Raw genomic sequence first — 24,017 nt, 5'->3', positions numbered from 1 at the left:
TGAATAGTTTTTTCTTATAGGATCTTCAGAATGTACAACAAAATGACAATCAGGTTAAAAACCAGAATGAAAAAAGTCCTTTCAGTGAAAATACTGGGGCTCCACAAAGGGCAGGCACAATGCTTTCAATTGAAAAAGTGCTCCTTTATAATTCATTGGGTAGAGTTTAGTTTCCAAAAATAGGAAAGTATAAAAGGATTGCTATGCCATATTTCTTGTAGTCAGTGGGAAATAGCAAGTGAGGTCAAATCACTCCCTTCTCTTACCAAGCATTCCATTTATGTGAAAATAGATGCTTTCCCAATCTTAGTTTCAATTGCCCATCAGGCTCTTTTTGTTCCTTAGTGTTAAATTCTTAATGTTCATATTTAACACTAAATTCTACTCACAGGTACCATCAAGAGAGCAGCACACCATCCAAGGACTCAACTCAGTGTTCACCTTCAGACCTCAAGAAGCCGTCCTTTCATGGCCAAGGTGCCTTTCGACCCTTACCTGTACCCCCCAGGAAGACCTGTCAGTCCACCCCAGCTACTGGCAAGGCTGTTGGCTTGACATCTTGCACAACAAATATAAAAGAATTCCAGGGACTTCCAGATCACAAAAACTCTTCAAGTGAATTCCTTTTCAAGTGCCTTAGTAACAAAAATGAGTTTCATTCAGGAAATTCCCTCCTAGGTTCCCATTTACAGAGCAATTCAAACCTAGAGAAAAAGGAGTTGGAACTTCATTTGTATGTTATTTCCACAACCTCATCAATATTTCTGCACTTAAAAAGTTCGTGGAACAATTACATCATAGTAAGTATCCTCATAAGTTAACCTTGACCTATTTATTTATTTATTTGTACAAACATGCCTTTGTGACTCTACTTCCCTGTTTTGGAAATTTAGCCTAGGACTTTAATAATATTGTGAAAGACAAATGCACTGGAAAAACCAGGTGTGGTGTTGCACATCTGTAATCCCAGTGACTTGAGTAGCTGAGACAGGAGATTGCAAATTCAAGGCCAGCCGGAGCAATTTAGCAGTAGCTCAGTGGTAGAACTCCCCTGGGTTTAGCCCCAAACACCCCAAAAAATGTACTGGACAATGAAGGAGATGATTTTATTCAGACTATTGTAGAGGGAGAAAGTGCTCATTAATGAGGAAAGACTTGAAGAAAAGGAGAACCTGGAATTTTGTAGAGGTAGGTAAGTAAGACAGTCATCAATGAGTCTTACCAGGTAGGCTTTTGCAGTTAGTTGGGGTGACATGAACCTTAGATAAAATTCAACACTGTTACTTTGTTTGTTTATTTATTTTCTGCACTATTGAAAATAGGTAACAGGAATCATTGTTATAGAACCAAATAATTTTTTCTAGAAATTCTTAGTCTAAGACCTATTTTACATACCAGGAAACTGAAGCACAAAAATTTTAAGTGACTTACTCAACATTATAAAGTAACTTTAGGGGAAGAATCAGAACTCCCACTTAGGGCTCTTTTTTTAACATCTGGATTAGTTTAAGAAAATAAGCAACTTATTTAAAAAATGTGATACTTTTAAGTTATCTTTGGTAGTAATTTTTATTATTGATCTTCCAACAATATTAATAAGTATAAGAAACTGTTTTATTCAGAAAAACTATGAAGCAAGGGTTTTATAAAAGACTAACAATTGTGAAAACTTCAAGATAACTAGTTTTTTTTCCTCATAGCAAAATTCAGAAGACTAAAAATATTTAAAATTCTCCTCTAAATTTTTAAACAGCTTTGTCCAAATTAAAAATATAAACAAATCACCAATAGAGTAAAACCTGATCTATTAAAAGAACTCTATATTCTAATAGAAAAATCAATTTAATTGACTTTTAAAAATATTCGTATAAGTATTTAAAAATAACTGTTCGTGCTTCACTGAATTGACTAACTTCTGATTTCATTACTACTTTTTAACTCTGTAGCAGAGGCATAGTTGGGGCAAGTCTGACTAACTCATACCTATAAAGCTATGTATAACCCTTCCAATAATAAATGCAATAACAATTACTAACATGTATTGTTATCCAATAGTTTCTATTCTGATGCTTTATGGTGTCAAAAGACAAAATTATAAGTTTGGTTATGGATCCCATAGACTTTTATTAGCAATTTATGAATTGGGGAAGCTTCCATTTTACAAAATATGAGAGTTCCCTCTGGGCAACAGCATAACATTGGGTCCTATAAGATGGGAAAGAGGAAACAGAACAACAGGAAAGAAATGGTTTATGTCAGGTTACTTCAGATTTGTTTTTTTTGTAAGGGTTAAAATAGAGGGAATTTCCTTGTTACCTTGACAAGGTAAACTAGAATCATCCTGTTTTTAGGACAAAACTCTTATGTTTTGGGATCTGTCTGCATCCTTAAAGTTTCAATTTGAGCATACAGCATTTGACAGGAGTGATTTCATTTTGGTTTGATCTGATCGGTTGGGTCTTGTGCAGGAGCTCTGTGTAAAACAATGGTCTTCTATATTTTTGTTTAAAAAACAGATATTAACCTGTCTATCTATACAACAACCCTATGAGGTGGGATGTTATTCCAAAGTTTTAGGTAAGGAAGTTGAGGCACAGATAAATTAAGTATGTGAAGGGTCACATAGCTAGTGTGTAGCTGGGATTTGAACCCAGATAATTGGATTTTTTTTTTTAATGAAAATGACCACCAAACTCAATTTGGTTGGAGGAGTACTATTTTTATGAGTTGGTAGATACTATCATGAAAATAATATTCTACCTCTTGAAAGATGGAAAATGACTAAGCAAATATTTTGCATATAAATGAGTTGGGCTAGTATTCATTCTAGTAACATTAAGATAATAATTCAATAGAAACAATTTAAAAGTTGTGACTTTTCTTGACCTTGTTGAATTGTTCATCAGATTGGTCACCTTTGGTAAGTCTTGGTGATGTTTTCATAAGTTTTAGGAAATTTGGGGAAAAATCATCTATCTCAGTCAGGATTTTCTGAGGTAACTGATCTCTTGTGCCTTAAGATCCTGAAAGATCTATCATGATGAAGTAGGGAAATGTCCTTAAGAAGAGGGATTAGACATTTTAACTATATACTTTTCACAGAATTAATCTAAGTCATCCAATTAGAAATTAGTAGCACTCATCCTGATTTTAAGGGTGTCCAAAGAGTTAGGTCTCTGTCCATAGTGCATTTTATCTGTAACTTTTACCAATAATAATTACTTCTGGGTTATTTACTACAAAGATGAAATATGGTAATTCTTTGCCCTTTAGTGTTGTGAAGATAGTGCTTGAAGGCTAAATAATGAAGGCATATCCTAAATTAAATTCTAGATTTAAGGCAAACATAAACATTTAGAGTGCAGTAAAAGGAAAGATTTTGTTTCATTTTGGTTTTGATACTGGAAATTGAACCAAGGACACTTTACCACTAAGTTACACCCACAGACTTTTTTTTTTTTTTTTCATTTTGAGAAAGGGTCTTCCTAAGTTGCCCAGCCTGGCCTTGAACTTGAGATCCTCCTACCTCAGCTGCTTGAGTAGCTATGATTGTAGGCTAGTGCCCCATGCCTGGCTTTAGTTTCTTTTTAAAACATAGAATAATGATAGAAGTAGTAATAAAAATGAGACCACCATTTATCACTCTGCTCTGATACTAAGACAGGGGTAAGCATGTTTGGAATTGCAAATCAGCAACGTTTCGGAATTCTGCCTTTTTGGGGGGGGTGTGCATTTTACCACTGAGTCACATCCCAGCCCTTTTGTTTTTTCACTTTTTAAAGACAGGGTCTTACGAAGTTGCTTAGGGGCTCATTAAATTGCTGAGACTGGCTTTGAATGCCAATCCTACCTCAGATTCTCAAGACTCTGGGATTACAGTTGTGCACCACTGTGCCAGGCTCAGAATTCCTTCTGACCTGTCTCTGAAGCCTCAACACAGAGAAAAGATTACTTGGAGAACTTGCTAAACACTATATATCTGTTTTGAGGACTGAGAATAAATGGGAATAAAACTAAAGGTTTAAGGAACAATAATCACATTAATTTTACAATAGGAGAATAGTTAATAAAAGTATAAAGTATTCCCCATTTCAATAAGGGAGTAGTTAAGAGAAATATTGTGTATCTATGATATGGACTACTAGGTAATCATTAAAAATATTGTAACAGATCTATAAGACAGACATGAAAAACTGTCTTCTATATATTAAATGATTAAAAAATTAGGTCCCAGAGTAATACATGTGATATAATTTAGCTAGGATTAAATCTATATTATTAAAACATGTCATAATATATGAATATTATAAATGCATATGATATAATATATGTATCTTTGTACATTTGAAAGGGCGTAAATCAAGCCAGTAATAATTACTTTGAATAGTGGAATGGAAGGGGTAAGGAGAAACAGAGAACTTTCATCTTTTACTTTATGTATTTATGTACTGTTTGAATTTGATAACTTATTTTATATTGAAAAAATGTAAGGTTTAAAACTTTGAAAAAAACTAGATTATGAAAAAACTCCGTGTGGTGTTATAAAATACTGGAATAAATGATATAAACAAATTATGTACCACAGAAGGGATAAAAGAGTAGATCCATGATATTGACTAACAGTAGGGGTAATTGATTTTCAGTAAGCAAAATTTCTAACTATTTCCACTTTTTTTCTCTTTTAGAAAGCTACTCTTTTACAAGATCCCTTATATGCTAGTGAGCTCAGAAGTCAAAAGCCATACAGGTAAGTAGTGATGCGTGGTAGAGCTGCATGGGGTTTTTCTTTGTTCTTTACCTGTCCTAATTCTATATTGTATGTGTGGGTGACTATATCATATTTGTACCTCTACCTTGACTCTCTGCCCTGAGTTTTAGGTCTATAAACAAAGATATCCATTGGACATCATCTCTTACATGGGATCCTTAAAGTCAGCATCTTCCTTCTGAGACCTGACCTTCCTGTGTTTCCTAACATAATGATGTTATTATCCTTGGATCCCCTGAGCTAGAATCCTGGAAATTACACTACGTCTTCTCTCACATTCACCCTCCCCAGTACCCAGCCAATCACCACAGTATTTGTTGTATATCTGGTTAACATCCACTTCTTTCCTCTGCCACTTGCTCCGGTCCAATAAACACTGTTCTGGGCTTCAACAGTACTTTCCTAGCTGATTTCTTTGTCTTTACTCTTGCCCCCCTCTCTAACTCTTTCTCCATTACAACACAGAGATCTTCTGAAGCACAGATCTGTTCATATAAATAATTCATTCCAGAAGGCCTCTGAATGTCTCCCCATTGTCCTTAGGTAAAACTCTCAACTCAACATTCCAATGATATTTATGATGTCTCTTTTTATTTTTCCATCCTCAGCTGTTGTGTCCCCCACACTTCTGCACTAAGTTGCTGCTCCAAATGAACTTCTCACAGTTCTAAGAAAAAACTCTGTTCTCTTCTCTATGGGGCCTAACATGATGGTCCTCTTTTGGAATCCTACTCTCATCTCTTCTTCCCTGTTGTGAATAATCTTAGTTTATCTCTTCTTTTCTCTAAAAACCTTTACCAGTCTGTGTTACAATTGCTTATTTGATTATTTACTGCCCTATTATACAGCTTACTCCTTAAGGGAAGAAACTATACCTTGGTCACTGGCATATAGGTAGGCTGCAATAAACCTTTGTAGAATGAATGAATAAATGAGATTAGAGGCTGAGACCAGATCATGAAAGGTCCTATATGCAAAGTTAAGGGGTCTGGATTTTATTCAGACTTCAAAGTTCTATTATATTCTTATCACAGGTTGGCCTAATATTGTATTTACTTATGATTTGATCATTTCTTTCATTAGATTGTGAGCTTTCGAAAGGCAAGAAATACAGCTTCTTAATCTAGGTATTCTTCTTACTTAAAATAGTACTTTGCACATAGTAAGTACTAAGTGAATTGATGATGTTAACAATTTTGATATTTTGATATGGGCAAGTTTTGAGAGATTGATGATCATGTAAATAAACTAAGAGTAAGTTAATCTTAAAAGATACATATTCATTCCCCACAAAAAAGGAACCAAAGTTCTTTAGAGGAATGGCTGTTTTGGGGTCTGGGGCAGGAAACACAAAATGAATCTGAAACAGCTAATACCAGAAAACAAAGAGAACAAGATTCCTGACTAAAAGGATGTAGGAACGCATGTCCTTTGAGTTTGCTCAAGAAGGGACAACTTGAGCCTCTCAGAAAACATAAGGAATGTAGGGATTGAAACACAATGAATATGTAAAAATTCAGAAGTATATAATGACATTTCTAGAGGGAAGGCTCTCCCTGTTCCTCCACCAAAGAAATAAAACACATCAAACATGAGGCAACAGTCCCTTACTCTGTAAGTCAGCAAACAGAAAGAATTATCCTGTTTTAACTGTAATCAGTTTGTGATAATCAAGTAACCCCATTTGATAAGGGAAAATTTTCCTCTTACAGAATTCCAGTAATGAATGTGGAAGCTTTAACAATTAGAAAATTACTATTTTCACAAATCTAATGAAATAATAGATTCATGCAACAACCCTCAGTGGATGAAACCATTAGATAGAAAGGTGACTCAAAACTTCAAAATGCAGAGATTGCCTTGTATATGACTGAACCCATCTATTAGTCTTAGCATTGTTTAAGTGGGACACTCAGACTTGGCGCGCCTCATTATTTGATGATATGAAGCATTATAGCACCATCTATGAAGTATTTTTGTTAAAACAGTTAAACGTGAATCCAACATAAAAGCATGGGTGTGCCAGCAATGAAAAGGAAATTCTGGGCTGGGGATTTAGCTCAGTTGGTAGAGTGCTTGCCTTGCAATACACGAGGCCCTGGGTTCAATCCTCAGTACCACAAAAAAAAAAAAAAAAAAAAAAAGAAAAGAAAAGGAAATTCTGACACATTTCAATGTGGCTGAACCTTAAAGACATTATTCTAAGTGAGATAAATCAGTAAAAAAGGACAGATATTATATTAGTTCAGCTATATGAGGTAGAATAGGCAATTTCACAGAGAGAGAAAATAGAATAGGGGTTACCAGGGACTGGAGGCAATGATGAATGGAGAGTCAGGACAGACTTTCTGTGTGGAATGCAGAAAAGTTCTGGAAATTGATAGTGGTGACAGTTGCATAACTGTGAATGCACATCACAACACTGAATTTATACCTAAAGAATGAGTACACCGGTAAATTTCATGTTGCATTTATTTTACCTCAATTATCAAAGAGTGTGTGTGTAAAGGAATAGATAAAACAAGATTGGCTAACTTGTTTAAATTGTTGAAAATTATTGAAGCTAAGTAATGGGTACATGGGGGTTCTTTAAATAATTTTCTCCATTTTTTGGTGTATGTTTGAAAATTCCCATTCTCAAAAAACTTTAAAAAACTTAAGAAACATAACAAGTAAATACAAGAAGTCTCTTATTAAGATCTTGATTTTAACAGACCAAATATAAAAAGACATTTTTAAGACAATAGAAGAATTATAAAATGAACTGGGTATTAGATAATATAAAAGAATTTTCTGTAATTTTGATTGTGATAGTAATAATTTTGTAAGAAAATGTTCATTTTTGAGATACATTTCAATGTATGTAAGTGTTAAAGGACATAAAGTTTGGGATTTCTTTAAAAAATAAAAGACTGTACAGATGGCCTATATTGTAAAAAAAAATATGAGTTTTAATTTTATTTATTTATTTATTGGTAACAGGGATTGAACCCAAGGGTGCTTAACTACTGAGTCACACCCTCAGTTCTTTTTTTTTTTTTAATTTTGTATTTTGTATTTAATTTTGTATTTTGTATGTGGTTAAGTTGCTGAGGTTCCTCCTTAAGTTGCTAAGGCTAGTTTTGAACTTGTGATCCTTCTGCCTCAGCCTCCCAACTGCTGGGATTATAGACGTGCACCACCGACCCGACTGAGTTTTCATTTTAGTGCTTTATTTAGAGAGAGTTTCAGGCTAATTCTATTATAAAATATACTCTTTATATATGTGGCATTTATCCCTGAAGGCAAGAGGGAGAGTTCTACCACTGTTTTTGTTCTGACTGAGGAAAAGCATGTTTCTTAGAGATTTAAATCTTGAAATAGTTAAAATGCAGTGATTTAAGGAATACTATGAAGGACACAATAATCACAAGAAATGGTATCTACCTGCAGGACACCTTCAGTCTAATTGGAACTGTGTGTCATAGACTGGACAGTTGTGTAACCTGGACATTGTAAACCTAACACAAAGCAATTCTGAGATAATCTTTGAAAAGTTTTTTCCAGCTCTAAAGTTTTTTTTTTTTTTTTTTTTTTTTTAATAAATATAAGGTATTATTTATATTAAATGTCTGGAAACATTTAAATGATACAGGAAAAATAGAGCTTATCATTGATTGAGGATCTTTCTTGCAATATTGTTTTATGAATTATGTTTTCTAACCAATGAAAATATAGAGTACCTGTTAACATTAATATACATTTTTCTCTTACTCCTAAATTGAATAATGGCACATTTTCTTATTTAAATTTGTCAAATGAAGTTTATAATTTGTGTAGAAGTAAATATTCTTTGTCCAAACAAATTGTAATTTTGGTCATTTGTTTGTAGTGACACAGAATGCCTAATCTTACTTAAATTTATGATATATATGAGACCTCAATTTTTACATGAATTAATTTTTAGTATGAAGAGATTAGCATGCTTTTTCCTCTGAAAAATGTTTTGGTGTTTTAAAATTTTAGTTTGGCATTACAATCTATTATCACAGGTAGCAAAGGATTAACAAGTTTGTTTATTATGGGTCTTAGCAAATTGCTGACTCTGAATGGGAAAAGTGGAAAATTAATTTCAAAGTAATTTTGCTGATTCTGTATTTTATCTGAGTTTTTGCTTTTCTAAGCTCATTCGTTTTTTGAAAACTACATTTCTATTGTTTTGGGAGTTCTCAGAGAGTAGAGGGATTTTATAGTTTTCTTTTTTCTTAATGAAATGTGATAGTAATTAGAAGTGGATGTATAGGGAAGCAGGATCTTTATTTAGAGTCCATTTATTAAACACTTGTCATGTGTGAAGAACATGCATTAACTAAAGTATCATCAGCACAGTGGGCAATGTCATCATCCTCATCATACAGAAGAGGCAACTGAGGCACAGGGAGGCGGTTAACTTTCCCGTGCTAATTATCTAGTTTAGTAGGGGTAGGTCCAGCCCTCATGCTCACAATTGTCATGTTTTTCTGCCCCTAGGATTACTATTGCTGAATTTGTAATGATCATTTTATCTCCATGTTCGCACTAGAAAAATACGCTGCTTTTTTAGAAAGTCTTAATTTTGGGATCAATAGGTGAGGCTCATTGATTGAATAGAAGAGAACATCTGAGATGCTTTTATAAATTAATGGGGAAGTAGTGGGTACTAGGATGGAGACAAAAGGCTGGTATTATGGATTTCTGGAGGAGAGGGCAAGATAGTTTTTTACTCCAAGTCAGAAGTGCCAAGTTTCCATTAGCCACACAGAACATGTTATGTTCTTCCTGCTGTTATTTGCAGCCCAGTGCCCTAAATCCCTAGTTCTCTGAGTGTGAACAGGTTACCTATTCCCTCTGGCTTTCTACACAATGCAAAGTGATTCCCAGTTCAATCCCCTCAGTGAGAGCTAGCTCAGTGAAAGAGCTTGTCTATGAAAAGTGCTCAAGCTGGAGCCTGCTAGTCAGTGCCTGGTTACATGCAAGCTGTTACTGCTGAGCACCGTGTGAGATGGAAATGATATTTAATTTGATAACATTTGTTTTTCAGGTTGCTAAAAATCAGCCAGGGGGCCAGGATCACGTATATAAATAAATACAATGGGGCAAAATGGAATTAGCGTGATACCAGAAGTGTGAAAAAACCTACATTTGTTGAAGGGATTAAGGATTAGGGAAAGCAGAAGGTGTTGGCCTTTTAAGCTAAGGCAGCTTTTTCTGATGTGTTGAACCATGTGGATCAGTGAGGGGAGCTGATTTCAGGTAGCACTCTGACATAGCCTGAATCAACTTTGAATTCCATAGTGGAAAAATGATTCTTTTCTCTAGCTAGTCTGCTCTCCTCAGAGAGTAGCTCTTGACTTGATGCCACTAGGGACAGCTCTCTAACACATGCTCATCTGTTTTTTTCTGCAAAGTGAGAAGAGACCTCAAGCTCAGAATATGTAGCATTTACTTAGAATTTGTGTAGCTTTTCTAGTAACAAAACATCATGGTACTGGCATAAAAACAAACATGAAGGGGCTGTGGTTGTGGCTTAGTGGTAGAATGCTTGCCTAGCATGTGTAAGGCACAGGGTTTGATTTTCAGCACCACATATAAATAAATAAATAAAAAATAAATAGATAAAAAATAAAGGTGTATAAACATCTAAAAAATGTTTAAAAAAAAAACATGAAGATCAGTGGAACAGAGTAGGAGACACCGAGAAAAATCCACACAGATACATTCATCTGATCCTTGACAATGGTGCCAAAAAACAGGTTGGAGAAAAGATAGTCTTTTTAACAAATGGTGCTGGATATTCATATGGAGAAGAATGAAATTATATCTGTACCTATCACCTTGCACAAAAGTCAACTCAAAGTGAATCAAAGATCTATGAATTAGACCAGCAACTTGGCAAATGATAAAAGAAAACCTAGGGTCAACACTCCAGCATATAGGTATGGGCATTGACTTCCATAATAAGACCACCGAAGCTCAAGAAATAAAACCGCAAAGCCATAAGTGGGATGACATCAAATTAAAAGACTTCTGCCCAGCAAAGGAAACAAGAGCATGAAAAGACAACCTACAGAATGGGAGAAAATCTTTGCCAGCTACTCCTTTGACAAGGCATTAATATTGAGAATACATAAAGAACTCAAAAAGGGGTTGGGGATATAGCTCAGTGGTAAAACACCTAGCATGCATGAGGTCTTGGGCTCAATCCTCAGCACACAACACAACAACAACCATAAAAACTTACACACACACACACACACACACACACACACACACACACACACACACATAATCCAATCAATAAATGGAAAAATGAACTAAATAGACATTTCTCAAAAGAAGAAATGCAAATGACCAATAAATATATGAAAAAATATTCAACATTCTTAGCAATCAGGGAAATACAAATCAAAACTACAATGAGATTTCATCTCACTCAGTTAAAATGGGAATCATCAAGAATATAAATAATATTAAGTGCTGGGAACGTGTGGAGAGAGGAACACTTGTAACAATTACATTGTTGGTGGGAATGTAATTAGTATAATTATTATTGGAAGGAGTATGGAGATTCCTCAAAAAGACTAGGAATGGAACCACTATATAATCCAGCTATTCTGCATCTTGGTATTTATCAAAAAGAACTGAAATTAGTATACTATAGTGATGCCTGTATTTCAATGTTTATAGCAACATAATTCACAATAGCCAAGTTATGTAACCAGCCTTGGTGTCAACAGATGAATGGATAAAGAAAATGTGACACACGAACACACACACACACACACGCACACACACATGCACACACACACACATGTTTTACTCAGAAATAAATAAGGGGGCTGGGGAGATAGCTCAGTCGGTAGAGTGCTTACCTTGTAAGCACAACGCCCTGGGTTCAAATCCCCAGCACCCAAAAAAAAAAAAAAAAAGAAATAAATAAGAATGAAATTATGTCATTTGCTGGTAAATGGATGGAAGTGGAGAACATCATGCTAAGTAAAATAAGCCAGACTCAGAAAGTCAAGGATTAAAATGTTTTCTCTTATATGTGGAAGCTAGAGAGAAATAAGGAATAGAAAAAGGGAATCTCATGAAAATAGAAGGGAAAATAGTAGAGGAAAGGGATCAAGGGAAGGGAGGAGGTGGGGGGGGGAAGAGGAGGAACTTATGTATAATTATAATGCACCAAATAAAAATAAACAATAATAATGCACTAATAAAAAGAGAAAAAATAATCTGTGTAGCTTTCATGCTGTTTTCACCATTACCTGATATTTATGCCAAATTATACTGGTTTTCCCTGTCAAGTAGCAATACAAGTTTTCTTTATAAATAAATTTATTATAAGTGAAGGGAGGGGAAGGGGTATGAGAGTAGGAATGATAGTAGAGTGAAACAGACATAATTACCTCCTATACATATATGACTGCATGACTGATGTGATCCTACAATTTGTATGATCAGAAAAATTAGGGATTATACTTCATTTATGTATGATCTATCAAAATGTATCAATGCATTCTACTGTCATGTACAACTAATTTGAACAAAAATAAAATATAAATAAACTTCTTTAAGTCAATGTGAATTGATTGAAAGAAAAAAACATTAAGGAAATAATATTAAATGTGATTTGTGGATTTTGTTAAATATTAGGGCTAGGTTATGAAAGTGGGATGGAAGTTTACCAGAGACAGAGACAGAATGGTATGGGTTCTGTCTGAGTAAAAAAATGGGTAAAATGTAAGTTTGGAGAGCAAGAAACAGTTTAGTTTAGTCTGGGGGTAGTAAGTTTCATGACTGATGAGAAATAAGGGTAGGGGTACAAAACCACAATAAAATTTCATTTGTAACAAAGTTTTATAAACCTGTCAATAATCACTGATATTCCTAAACTGCTTTCTTCTTATATTTTACATGGACATTTTTCTTTGTAGATCTGAGGAGAAAATTAAGCACTTCAGTCAACTTAAATCTGAACTCTTTCTTAAAGACAATACTTTGAGGAAGATACTTTGTTTAATTACGGAACTTAAAGTGGCAGCCCAGAAAAATTTCATTCTGAAAAGACTTTTCTGGAAAGTAGGTGTTTCATTTTTAATCTATAAAACTTGTTTTTCCAGGTTATTAAAGCATAAATTAAAATATAAAGTGTATTCTGATGCTATATTTTAAAATGTTGATTAAATTTAATGCAATCATGTTTTAAAACTTGAAAGTTTGTTAGGTGATCAATAACGTATATGTGGGGGGTGTGGAGATAGGGTTTGGGGAGAGAGGGTGGCTATAGCGCAAAGTGGTTCACATGGTTTGGGTTGGCAGAGTCAAAGAGGTGTGAGGTAGCCTTTGCCTGTAGTTCAGGAGGCTGAGGCAGGAGGATCACAAGTGCGATGCCAGACTCAACAACTTATCAAGGACTTAAGCAACTTAGTGAGACTCTGTCTCAAGATAAAAAATATAAAGGGCTGAGAATGTGATTCAGTGGTTAAATGCTCCTGGGTTCAATCCCTAGTACCTGCCCCCTCCCTGCCAAAAAACAAACAAACAAAAAAAAACAGTGGCTTTAGAGGGAAAGCTTTTGAATGTGAGTTGTAAGATGGGAAAGTAGATTTCAAGAAGTTTTAATGTACAGATTCCCCTACAGTTAAAATTTAATTTTAAAAAATTACTTTTGAGTATAAAACCATTATTTTATAAAAAATGTGACTTCTGGGAAACTAAGGCAACCTAGTTCTCACTTGGTAAGTTACAAATGCTTCATTTTCAGTTTCAGGTAAAGGTGTGAAGAAGCGCAGGTGATTAATGATGTGGTGCTAATGAGGCCAAGGTGAAGGGGTGAGCCCTGAATAGGGTCAAACTCAGGTTGATGGGATATATGAAGTGTCAATTCTGGCTAGTGGTCTCATGCATAGCTGCCCCCATCTTATTAAGCAGTTGTGAAATAGATAATCCCGCAACCATCATAGACAGTCCTTCCTGGCCACTTCTTAGATTCTAGGTGCTACAAATGTAGGATGACCAAACATGGTGGTTTGCCCAGACTAGGGTTCCAGTTTGCCTGGGATTGAGGAAGTTCCTGGGACATGGGAAAGCTCGAGCAGTCAAGCAAATCAGGATGGTCTATCACCCTAATTAGAGAACAGAATCAGCATAGAGAAAAATATGTCAAATATCTGATAACATTGAGATTCAGGTAAGAATGATGTGGTGATGCATGATTCTAAAATGGTCAGTACTGGATAGATCTTGTTAGGAATTCAACATCCGAGTTTTGACTCTAGGACTTGAGAAGAATTGTGGAAAATAAAGGAATGAGCATTACAAAGACTAACCATGTTGATTATGAAAATGGAAATGGAATTCATGTGGGAAGGCTAAAGAAATTGGGGTTATTATCTACCCAACTAAACCTCTCCACTCCTTCCTACACGTAGTATTAATTTAGTCAATAACCCTGATTGTGTGGGCTTCTTTGTTGAAAAATGTTTTGTGGCTCTCCTTACTAAATTAAGTACAAACACTTTGGCATTTAAGACTCCACTAATGAACTCTGTCAGATTCTGAATTTGAATAGGCCTGGACTTATAGCAAGGCAGTGTTATCAGCAAGGGATTAACATCTAGAAGGGCTTGGCAGAACTGATCCAGCTCATGGAGAAGGTATATTGACCAAGAGTGAGAGTGATCTCTATAGAAGTGGGTAAAATGAAATATGTGAGTATTCCAGCATGTGGGTGAAATTACACTAGATGCACAAGCATTTGGTACTAAGATGATCTGTTTGTTTAAGGTGTGGGAACAGGTCCTTCAGGGAATGTGAGATCTGCGTCCAGAAGCAAGGACACAAAGATTGTCAAAAATAAAGCCAATAGCTGAGTGAGGACTGGAAAATAATTTCAGTCAAGGTCCAGAGAAATCTCCTCAGACAAACTGAACACAGTCAGGGATTGGATTTAAAGTGTGCATTTAGGTAGGAGAACCAAAGTGCCACCTGAGGGTTAGGTAGGAAGAAGGGTGTGGATATTGAACACCAGAGTGTTGGTCTGGAGGGCATTTAAGCTTCTCTAATATTGAATCAAGCCTGATGCAGGTGGCCATGGCTGTGGAGCAAAAGAAGGATGCAGAGAAAGAGAATAAGGCCAGACCTAACACATAGTGCCTGCTAACCACTTCATCTTCTTTCTGAAGTCTGTTTTCTAAAAGCTTGAGCCCTGAGGTATGACTTGAATATCCTGAAATGAAATTATGTCAGTTGCAGGAAAATGGATGGAACTTGAGAACATGTTAAATGAAATGAATCAAACTTTTTCTAGGGTACATCTTCCATTTCTCCTGTTAAAATCCTACCCATTCTTCAAGGTTCAGCTCAAACACCATCTTTCTGCCTTTCTTGTCATCCTTAGTGAAGAACTTTAGTATCTTTCTATGGCAGTTCTGTCCATGGAATTTCTTTGATGTCTCATAATCTGTGGTGTTCAGTATGGTAGACATTAACCACATGTAACCATTAAGCACGTCAGTGTGGCTAAGGACTAAGGAAGTGAAATTTTGATTTTAACTTAATTCATTTATAGAGCCACTATGGTCAGTGGCTACTATATTGGCCAGTGCAGTTCTATGGCATCTTTCATAGTATTTTCTCTAACAATTCAACAGACATTCATTGCATTTCTAATCTGTGTGAGGCATGATAGCAGGCATTAGAAATGCGAGTGTGGTTAAGATATTCAGTTCATCACTTTTACATTGTTGGGATTGTAAAATTAGTACAACCACTGTGGAAATCAGTACAGAAGTTCCTTAAAAGACTAGGAATGGAACTACCATATGATCCAGGTATACCACTCTTTAGTATTTATCCAAAAGAATTAGTCAGCATACTGTAATGATACATGCATACCAATGTTTATAGCATTACAATTCACAATAGCCAAACTATGGAACTAATCTAGGTGTACATCAATGGATGAATAAAGAAAATGTGGCATATGTACACAATGAAGTTTTTGTTCAGTCATAAAGAAGAGTGAAGCTTTCTCTGCTTCCTGATAATCGTGTAAGCTGCTTCTATCCACCACACTCTTCTGCCATGATGTTCAGCCTCACCTTGAGCCCTTAGGAATGGAGTTGGCTGTCTGTGGATTGAAAACTCTGAAATTTTAAACCTTTAAACTAACTTTTGCTCCTTTACAATTGTTCTGGTTGGGTCTTTTAGTCACAGCAGTGAAAAAGGTGACTAAAACAGATATTGATACTGAGAAGTGGGGTCATTGCTCCTGGTGCCTTTTAGCCAAATCTATTGTGATAATCAGAAGCAGAAAGCAGAGCAGAAAGATTTGAAAAACTTGGACTTGAAAGGTGGAAGTAAAACTGGGGCTAAGAAAGTTACAGTTGTTAGAAACATTAAAGAAATGCTAAAGACTTTGCACAGAGCCAATGAGAAAGATGACTTGAGGGCATCTCAGGAGCTGGCAAGTTCATATTCATCTCAGGCTCAAGGAAGTAAAAGTAAAAAATTCTCTTGAGAATAGACCAGTGGGTCACCCTTCTTGCACAGGGGATCTAGGAAATTTTTTCAATGTGTTCAACCACCCAGACACTCCAGGGTTCCTGGAGGCTTTACTATTGCTCAAGTGTCAGCAGACTTGGAGTCAACCATATGGTACTGCTTCTGCAGGAATGCAGGATGCTGGAATTAGGGGGGTCATGGAGGCTTCCACCAAGATTTCAAAGGAAGGCCTAGGAGGTCGGGCAAAGTGTAGCAGGGTCAGAGTCCCTGTGGGCAACCCCTGAGAGGGCAATGTATGGAGATGTGAAGAGGAAGCCAAAGCTGCAGTGGAGAACCCCAAGATTAAGAAATGCCTGTACTGTGGGACATTCACTGAGGAAGACTACAGGAATTAAGTTGAGAGAAGTCAACTGAAAGACCACTTGGGCTATAACCAACAAGGCTACAGGGGCAGAGCTATACAAGCCTTTTAGACAGAACATCGCCATGCCATGTACCCCAGATGTTTAAAATGGAGCTACAGGACTTTTTTGCTCAGCTGGATTTCAGTCTTGCTTTGGTCCTATCCCTTCTTTCTATGCCCCTATTTCTGTGAATGAAAATTTTACTCTGTACCTTTACATATTGGATACTTGTAAGTTGCTTTTGATTTTATGGGTGCTCATGATGCAAGCTTGCCCTGAGTCTCAGAGGAGACTTTGGACTTGAACTTTTGGGCAATCTTGAACTATTGAGATTTATGGGGACTCATGGAAATGGACAAAATGTATTTTGCATTGTGAGATGAGTGTGAGCTTTTGGGGGCCAGGGGCAGAATGTTATGTTTTGGAAGTGAGGTGTCCCTCAAAAGCTCACATGTGAGACAATGCGAGAGGATTCAGAAGGGAAATGATTTGGTTGTGAGAGCCTTAACCCAATCAGTGAATTAACCCCCCTGATAGGATTAACTGAGTGGTAACTGGAGGCAGGTGGGGTGTGGCTGGAGAAGGTGGGTCATTGGGGGCATGGTTTTGGGGTATAATTTGTATTTGGCAAGTAGAGATCTCTATCTCTGTTTGCTGATCATCACATGAGCACTCTTCTACCATGATGTTCTGCCTCACCTTGAGCCCTTAGGAATGGAGCCAGCTATCTATGGACTGAGACCTCTGAAACCATGAGCCCTTAAATAAACTTTTCCTCTTCTACAAAAAAAAAAAAATAATAATAATAATATTATGTCATTTGCAGGAAAATGGATGGAACTTGAGAACATTATGTTAAGTGAAATAAGCCAAACTGAGAAAGTCAAGTGTTGTATATTTTCTCTTATATGTGGAAGCAAGAGAGGAAAAAGGAAAATAAAAGTAGCTTAAATCTCATGAAAATCGAAGGGAGCGCTGTAGAGTAAGAGGAAAAGAGAGTGGGGGAGGGAGGAGGGAAGAAAAAAGGAAAATACTGGGTGATATTGACCAAATTATATCATGTACATGTACAAATATTAACAATGAATCCCACCATTATGAACAACTATAACAGACCAATAAAAATATGGAAAAAATAAAAGAAAATATGAAGAAAAGAATATGCCTTCCTTCAAGAATTAGACAGGTGTGTGTGTGTGTGTGTGTATGTGTGTGTGTATGCTTGTATATGTTTTGCCATTGTTATTGGCACAGTTTTCTTATTTACTACAACATGTATGCTTCTTCAGGACAGGCATGTGTCTTACTCATCTTTGTATTCTCCCTAAGTAAGGCCTGAAACAATGAATGCATATACTATGTCTTGGAAACGATTCCTGTGGGATATCAAATTTATTCTTTTGTGAAAATTTATGTGATCAGAAGTCTAGGAATAAAACATTCATGTTCCGTTTCACATTTGAGAATGCTGCAGACATTTTTAAATGTAATATTCTTAGATGAACCAAAATAGAAGATCTTTTAATTCAGTTATCAAATATGAAAGATCAGAGTGAATGGAGGAGATAAAAGGCATATGGATAGTGTCCCTGTTGGAGTCTTTCCACACTTTAGTGGTCTACCCATGACCCTCTCCCTGATCATGCCATCAAGACCTGGTAGTTTTATGTTTTTTTCTTTTTCCTCCACAAAATCTATTCTCATTTCATTTACACAAAATTAGCATATGTGACTAATAAATGTCAACATTCCTACTTTTTTAAGAAACTTTTTAAAAAATGTAAATGATTGCTATCATGTCCTTGAGTGAAAGCTGTGGTTTTCCAACTTTGTGTTGGATTTCCCTGAACACAAGTTGTGTAATGCTGTTTCAGGAATTCGCACTGAGGTCTGAAAATTAGAGGAAAATTTTTTTTTTGTTTCCTGGAAAAAAAGATGGATAATTTTACACACACAAACACACACATGCACATGCACACACATACACACACACACACACACACACATATACACACACATATGTATATATATGTATAGATGTACACACGTTATACATTTATGTATAGATGTATATATATGTATGTATATATGTGCATATATTTATTTATATATTTTAAAATCAACTTATTGGGGTATAGGGTTTTTTTCTTCAAAGTCATCTTTTTCATTTTATTGCAATTAGAACAAATTATGAGAACTCTTTCTCATAGGTTGACTAAACTTAAAGTTTTAGGAATATAGACTCATGTCTTTTGTCTGTGTTGCTCAGCTCAAGGTGTTATTTTATTACCTAGCTTAGTACCTGCTATAGAGCAGTCAGTAGTTATAAGTTCAATGACTGGATAAATGCATAAATGAGAGTTCTCTATTCACGTCCTTTTCTAGACTTCTATTTTTATCTGTGAAGTTTTTTTCTAATTTTTAAAAAGCCTAGTAAAATACACATGACAGTTACCATCTTAAACATTTTTGAGTGTACATCTCAGTGGAATTAAGTACATTCACACTATTGCTCAACCATCAGCACCATCATCTCCAGAACTCTAGTCATCTTGCAAAACTGAAATGCTAAACCCATTAAACAGTAACTCCCTAATCCTTTACCACACTGTCCTAGCCCTTGGGAACCATTCCACTTTGTGTCTCTATCAATTTGACTAATCCAAATGCCTCATATCAGTGGAATCATACCATTTGTCTTTTTGTGACTGACTTATTTCACTGGATTATATGGTAATTCTATTTTTAGTTTTCTGAGAAACCACTGTACTGTTTCCTATAGTGTCTCACTATTTTATACATACACTAACAGTGCAGAAGTGTTCCAATTTCTCATTCTTACCAACCCTTTCTATTGTGTGTGAGTGTGTTTATAACAACCATCTGAATGAATGGGAGGTGATACCTCATTGCAGTTTTGATTTGCATTTCCCCAGTGGTTACTGATGTTGAACATCTTTTCATGTGTTTATTGACTACTTGTATGTCTTATTTGAAGAAGTTATTTGGGTATAATTATGAATTATGTACAATAAAATGTACCCATATTTAAGGGTATAGCTTGAAGAGTTTTGATGAGTATATATTCATATAATACTAAACCATCAAAGTTTGGAATACATCTATCACCCCAGAAGTCTACATTGTGTCCTTTGGTAGGCAGTTCCCTTACTCTCCTGGCTTTAGGCAACTAATAATATGCTTTCTGTCACTATTATAGATTAGTGTGGTCTGTTTTAGTATTTCTCTGACATGGAATTATTCACAATGTATTCTTTTGTGCCTGTCTTCTTTTGGCATAACACTTTACAGATTCTTCCATGTTGTTATAGGTTGGGTGCGTGATATTTAGGGAGTGAAATTCATGAACCAATGAGCAGATGGGAGCTCATAATAACTGATATTTATTAAGCACTTATGATGTACTAAGCACTATTCAAGTTTTACATATACTATCTTCTTTTGTCCTAACATCGACTCCATGGGGCAAAACTATTAACCCTGTTTTAGAGATGGGGTAACTGAGTTACAGGGAGCATAACTTGCCAAATATCATACAGCCAATAAGGCAGAGCTAGGATCTGAACTTGGAGAGTTGTGCTCCAGAGTCAAGTGTGTTAAGCTGCCTCACTGCTAATTTATCAGGCACTGGGTAAGTCCAAGCACATGGAGAGTGCCTGGAGTCCAACCTACTCCTTTTCTTTTCCCTTTCTGCACTGCCATCCTGGGCCTCTTCTCATGCCATATCACCTAAATAAGGACACATAGATACTTGTTTGAACAGTGTAATCAGAAGTCCAGGAGAAAAAAGTGAAAAACAAGAATAGAAAAGAGAAGCATTTGCACTACTTTTCTCATTAGTACCAACTCGCCTGAGTTGATGGGCCAGTGCTTATTTTCATGCTTGATTTATCTCATGAAACTAAATAAAACACAATAATATTAGTTCCCAAATTCTGAGTCAGTGTTGAGACAGAAATGGTGATCTGTATTTCCACTGTGTTACCAGAAATATTAATGTCATTTTGCACCATTTTTACAGGTAATATTTGTGCTATGCACTTGTTTTTGTGTTAGTAAATATTTTAAAACAAGAGCTTTCTTATCCATTATTTCATTATGTCCTCACAAAGGTCAAATTACTTTGAAAAGGCAGGAACTATAGCAGCCCATTTCCCAAGGTAATTGAATAATTTGCCTGAGATTATACACTGACTTTTGGATGATCATCAATATTAGTGGTTGAGCCAGGCCTAAATGGCATCTCTTTGAATCACCCCCTAGTTCTTGTTGTGTTCACTAGGACAGAGGTGGTCTGGTTGTAAGTAAAACTTGTATTTTCAATTTGGATCATGTTATTATTAATGAGAAATAATGTAACTTCTTTAATCAAAATACAAATCATTTTCCATACTTTCATGTAAGGATAGAGAATTTTAACAGCTGATATCTTAATTACCATCTTCTTTCCCACTTGTTTTCACAGACCAGTGACCTTTTCTACTTCCTAGTGAACAAACTTCATGAGTACTTACCAGAGTCTAAGGATAAGAATGCACTTCAAAATAAAAGCCAAAGGGTTGATGAGCTGGTGTAAGTACCAACTAGATACTCTGATAGTTTTCCCCTACAGAGTTACTGATAAATGGAGGCACTAGACAAAATGTATGTGGTATTAATGATTAATGGTGCTGCAAGTTTTGCTTCATAAAGAATTTTAAAAATTGCATTACAGTTAGTCTAATTTCAGTGGAAGAATACACAAGAAACTGGTAACGTTGGTTTTCTCAAAGGAGGGAAAATGGGTAACTGGAGGGGAATCATCATTTATTGTATCTCTTTTTTTGCCTTTGACATTTTGAGTCATCAAATATTATTTATTTGAAAAAATTAAAAGAAAAATTTAAAAAATCTCTCTTTTCTTTTTCTTTGTTTTCTAGGACATGCATTGAAATTATACAGACCTTAGGACTGATGTTCAGAGAAACAGAAATTGAGTCATCACGCCTGAACACATTGGCAGCTAAGAAGTAAGGTCTTTTAGAAGACATTGGCCCTTGTATGTTTGACTTTTGACTGTTCTTGTTGAATGTCTTCCAAAACACATAATTCTCTAACTTCTCTGTTTAACCCTCTTGTAAGTACATTACACTCTTTTGATTCTCTGGCTCCTTCTGTGATGATTAGATTAATTGCCACATGCTGAGTTCTCTTTGTCCCTTTGGATTATTAAGGGTACAAACATTTTCATAGCATAATTTTATCTTTTATCCTAGTCTGGTGAACTTGCAAAAGACCAAATAACCCATCAAACATTAAAAGCCAGGGACTTCCACTATCATTTTTTAGGGTTCATTAATATCTACAAGAGAAAAATCACATTGGAATGACAAAAGTTATAGGGGCCACATTTATTATATATAGTCACGTATTGCTTTAACCATGGGAATATGTGTATTTGTATAAACCTAGATGGTAGAGTGTACTACACCTAAGCTATATGAGTGTGTGTGTGTATGTGTTGTGTGTATACATATATACATATGTTACACATAAACATACATATATACATATGTACATTATAGCCTACTGCTCCTAGAGCCATGATGAACAAAATAACATATTAAATCAAGCATGAGAGAAAATGATGCAATTGATGCAGTAAATGAGATGTATGAGGATGTCACTGGAGTAAATTTGTTTACTTATAAGGAGGAGTACACTCTAAAATAATGAATTTAAAGTATAGTATGGAAATACATAAATCAATAGCTGTTGTTTATTAATTTATTAATTAAATTAATTTATTAATTTAGCACATAATCAAGCATTATGCACTAAGAAAGTACAGCATGTGCTGTACTTTTAATTGCAGCACAGTAGGTTTGCAGCAGAACCACCATAAACAATGTGGGTAATGTTCTGTGTTGTTTTGATGGTTCCAATGTCTCTAGGTGACAGGAATTTTTCAGCTTCATTATAATCTTATAGAGCAATTGTTGAATATGCTGTCATTTACCAAAACATCATTATGAGGTTCATGACAGTAATTGGTGAACTTAGAGGGCTTATTTTAAGGTGTAGGATGAGCTGCTGTAATGAAGATACTCTAAAATATTTGGCCAAAAGAAGAGAGAAATTTATCTTTCTCACATAACAGACTAGACAGTGAAGCTTTCGTCCACAAGGCCAGCTAGGGACCTGAGTTCCTCCCCTTTTTTTACTTTGCTGCCTCCTATTCTGCTGTCTGTGTCCTCCTGGTTGAAGCCAGCTGAACTTCATGACTTCACTACACAATTGAGAAGCAGAGGACAAGCAAATTTCCTTTTTAAGCAAGGCTTATAGCATTTACATTCACAGTGTATTGGTGAGAAACCAGAGAGGCTGGACAATGTATCTGTACTTGGACAGCTGTGGGCCTACTAAAATTTGAATGGTGATCAACACATCTGTTATTGAAAGAAAGAATGACAGAAAACATAATGGAGGCAATTCACAATATACAAAAAGGATGTGTTTGCATGTTTTATCTTCTTGACTTTTTAAATATGTATTTATGGACCATGAATTGTATCCTTGGGCAAATTTCTGGCTAAAACCTGAATTTTTTTCAGGCCTCATGAATTATTTATCTAAATTCATTGTATTAGAAAATGGAGAAAGGATAAAGGAGATGTGCTCTACAGCACTTAAACCAGGGGGAAGAATAATAACTTTTAGTAATATTTTCCAGGGGTTTTATTAAAGACTTTAAAGAATAAGTGTTAGTGATTATAATCATAAATATTTCTTAAGTAACTTGCTACATACAAGGAAGTATAGGAATACTTTGCTCTATAGCAGGGATGGGCAAAGGTTTCTGTAATTCTGCCACTATAGAACAAAGGCAGCCCTAGGCGATACGCCAATGGATGGGCACAGGTGTGTTCTAGGAAATCTTTATTTACAGGGCTGGGGATGTATTTCAGTGACAGAGCACCTGTTTGGCATGATTGAGGCCTTGGGTTTGATCCCCAACATTGCTTAAACAAAACAAAAAATGGCTCTGTGTACAAAAACAGGCTGTGTGCTGGATTTGTTTGCAGGATATAAGTTGCTGACCTCTGCTTTACAGAAAACAAAGAAAATATACTGTTATTTACTCTGCATATTTCTTTAAGCAACTGGTAGTACTGCTAATCCCCCAATCTCTAAAGTAGAGATTTAAGATTACTTTTGGTATTTCTTTGTTCTCCTACTCTAAAATTGTTGCTAAACCTTGTCTTCCTTTTTCTCTACCTTTTTTTTTTTTGTCTCTACTTCTCTCTGTTGGAGTTGAA

At 35.6% G+C, this 24,017-nt stretch overlaps 1 protein-coding gene across 1 annotated transcript in view; it reads left to right on the top strand.

Moving 5' to 3' along the window:
• The window catches only part of C4H12orf56 (chromosome 4 C12orf56 homolog), an 81,523-nt gene that overhangs the window by 38,107 nt on the left and 19,399 nt on the right, over nt 1-24,017 (top strand). The window contains exons 4-8 of the mRNA XM_047551289.1: nt 392-800; nt 4,686-4,747; nt 12,724-12,868; nt 21,185-21,291; nt 21,639-21,728. Coding sequence (XP_047407245.1) covers nt 392-800; nt 4,686-4,747; nt 12,724-12,868; nt 21,185-21,291; nt 21,639-21,728 — 813 coding nt within the window. The remainder of the gene's footprint in view (nt 1-391; nt 801-4,685; nt 4,748-12,723; nt 12,869-21,184; nt 21,292-21,638; nt 21,729-24,017) is intronic.

This window comes from Sciurus carolinensis, chromosome 4, assembly GCF_902686445.1.
Source record: "Sciurus carolinensis chromosome 4, mSciCar1.2, whole genome shotgun sequence".
In the NCBI taxonomy this organism is placed as follows: Eukaryota; Metazoa; Chordata; class Mammalia; order Rodentia; family Sciuridae; genus Sciurus; species Sciurus carolinensis.
Note: the sequence above shows the minus strand (reverse complement) of the source record. Positions and strands in the feature narration are given on the sequence as shown.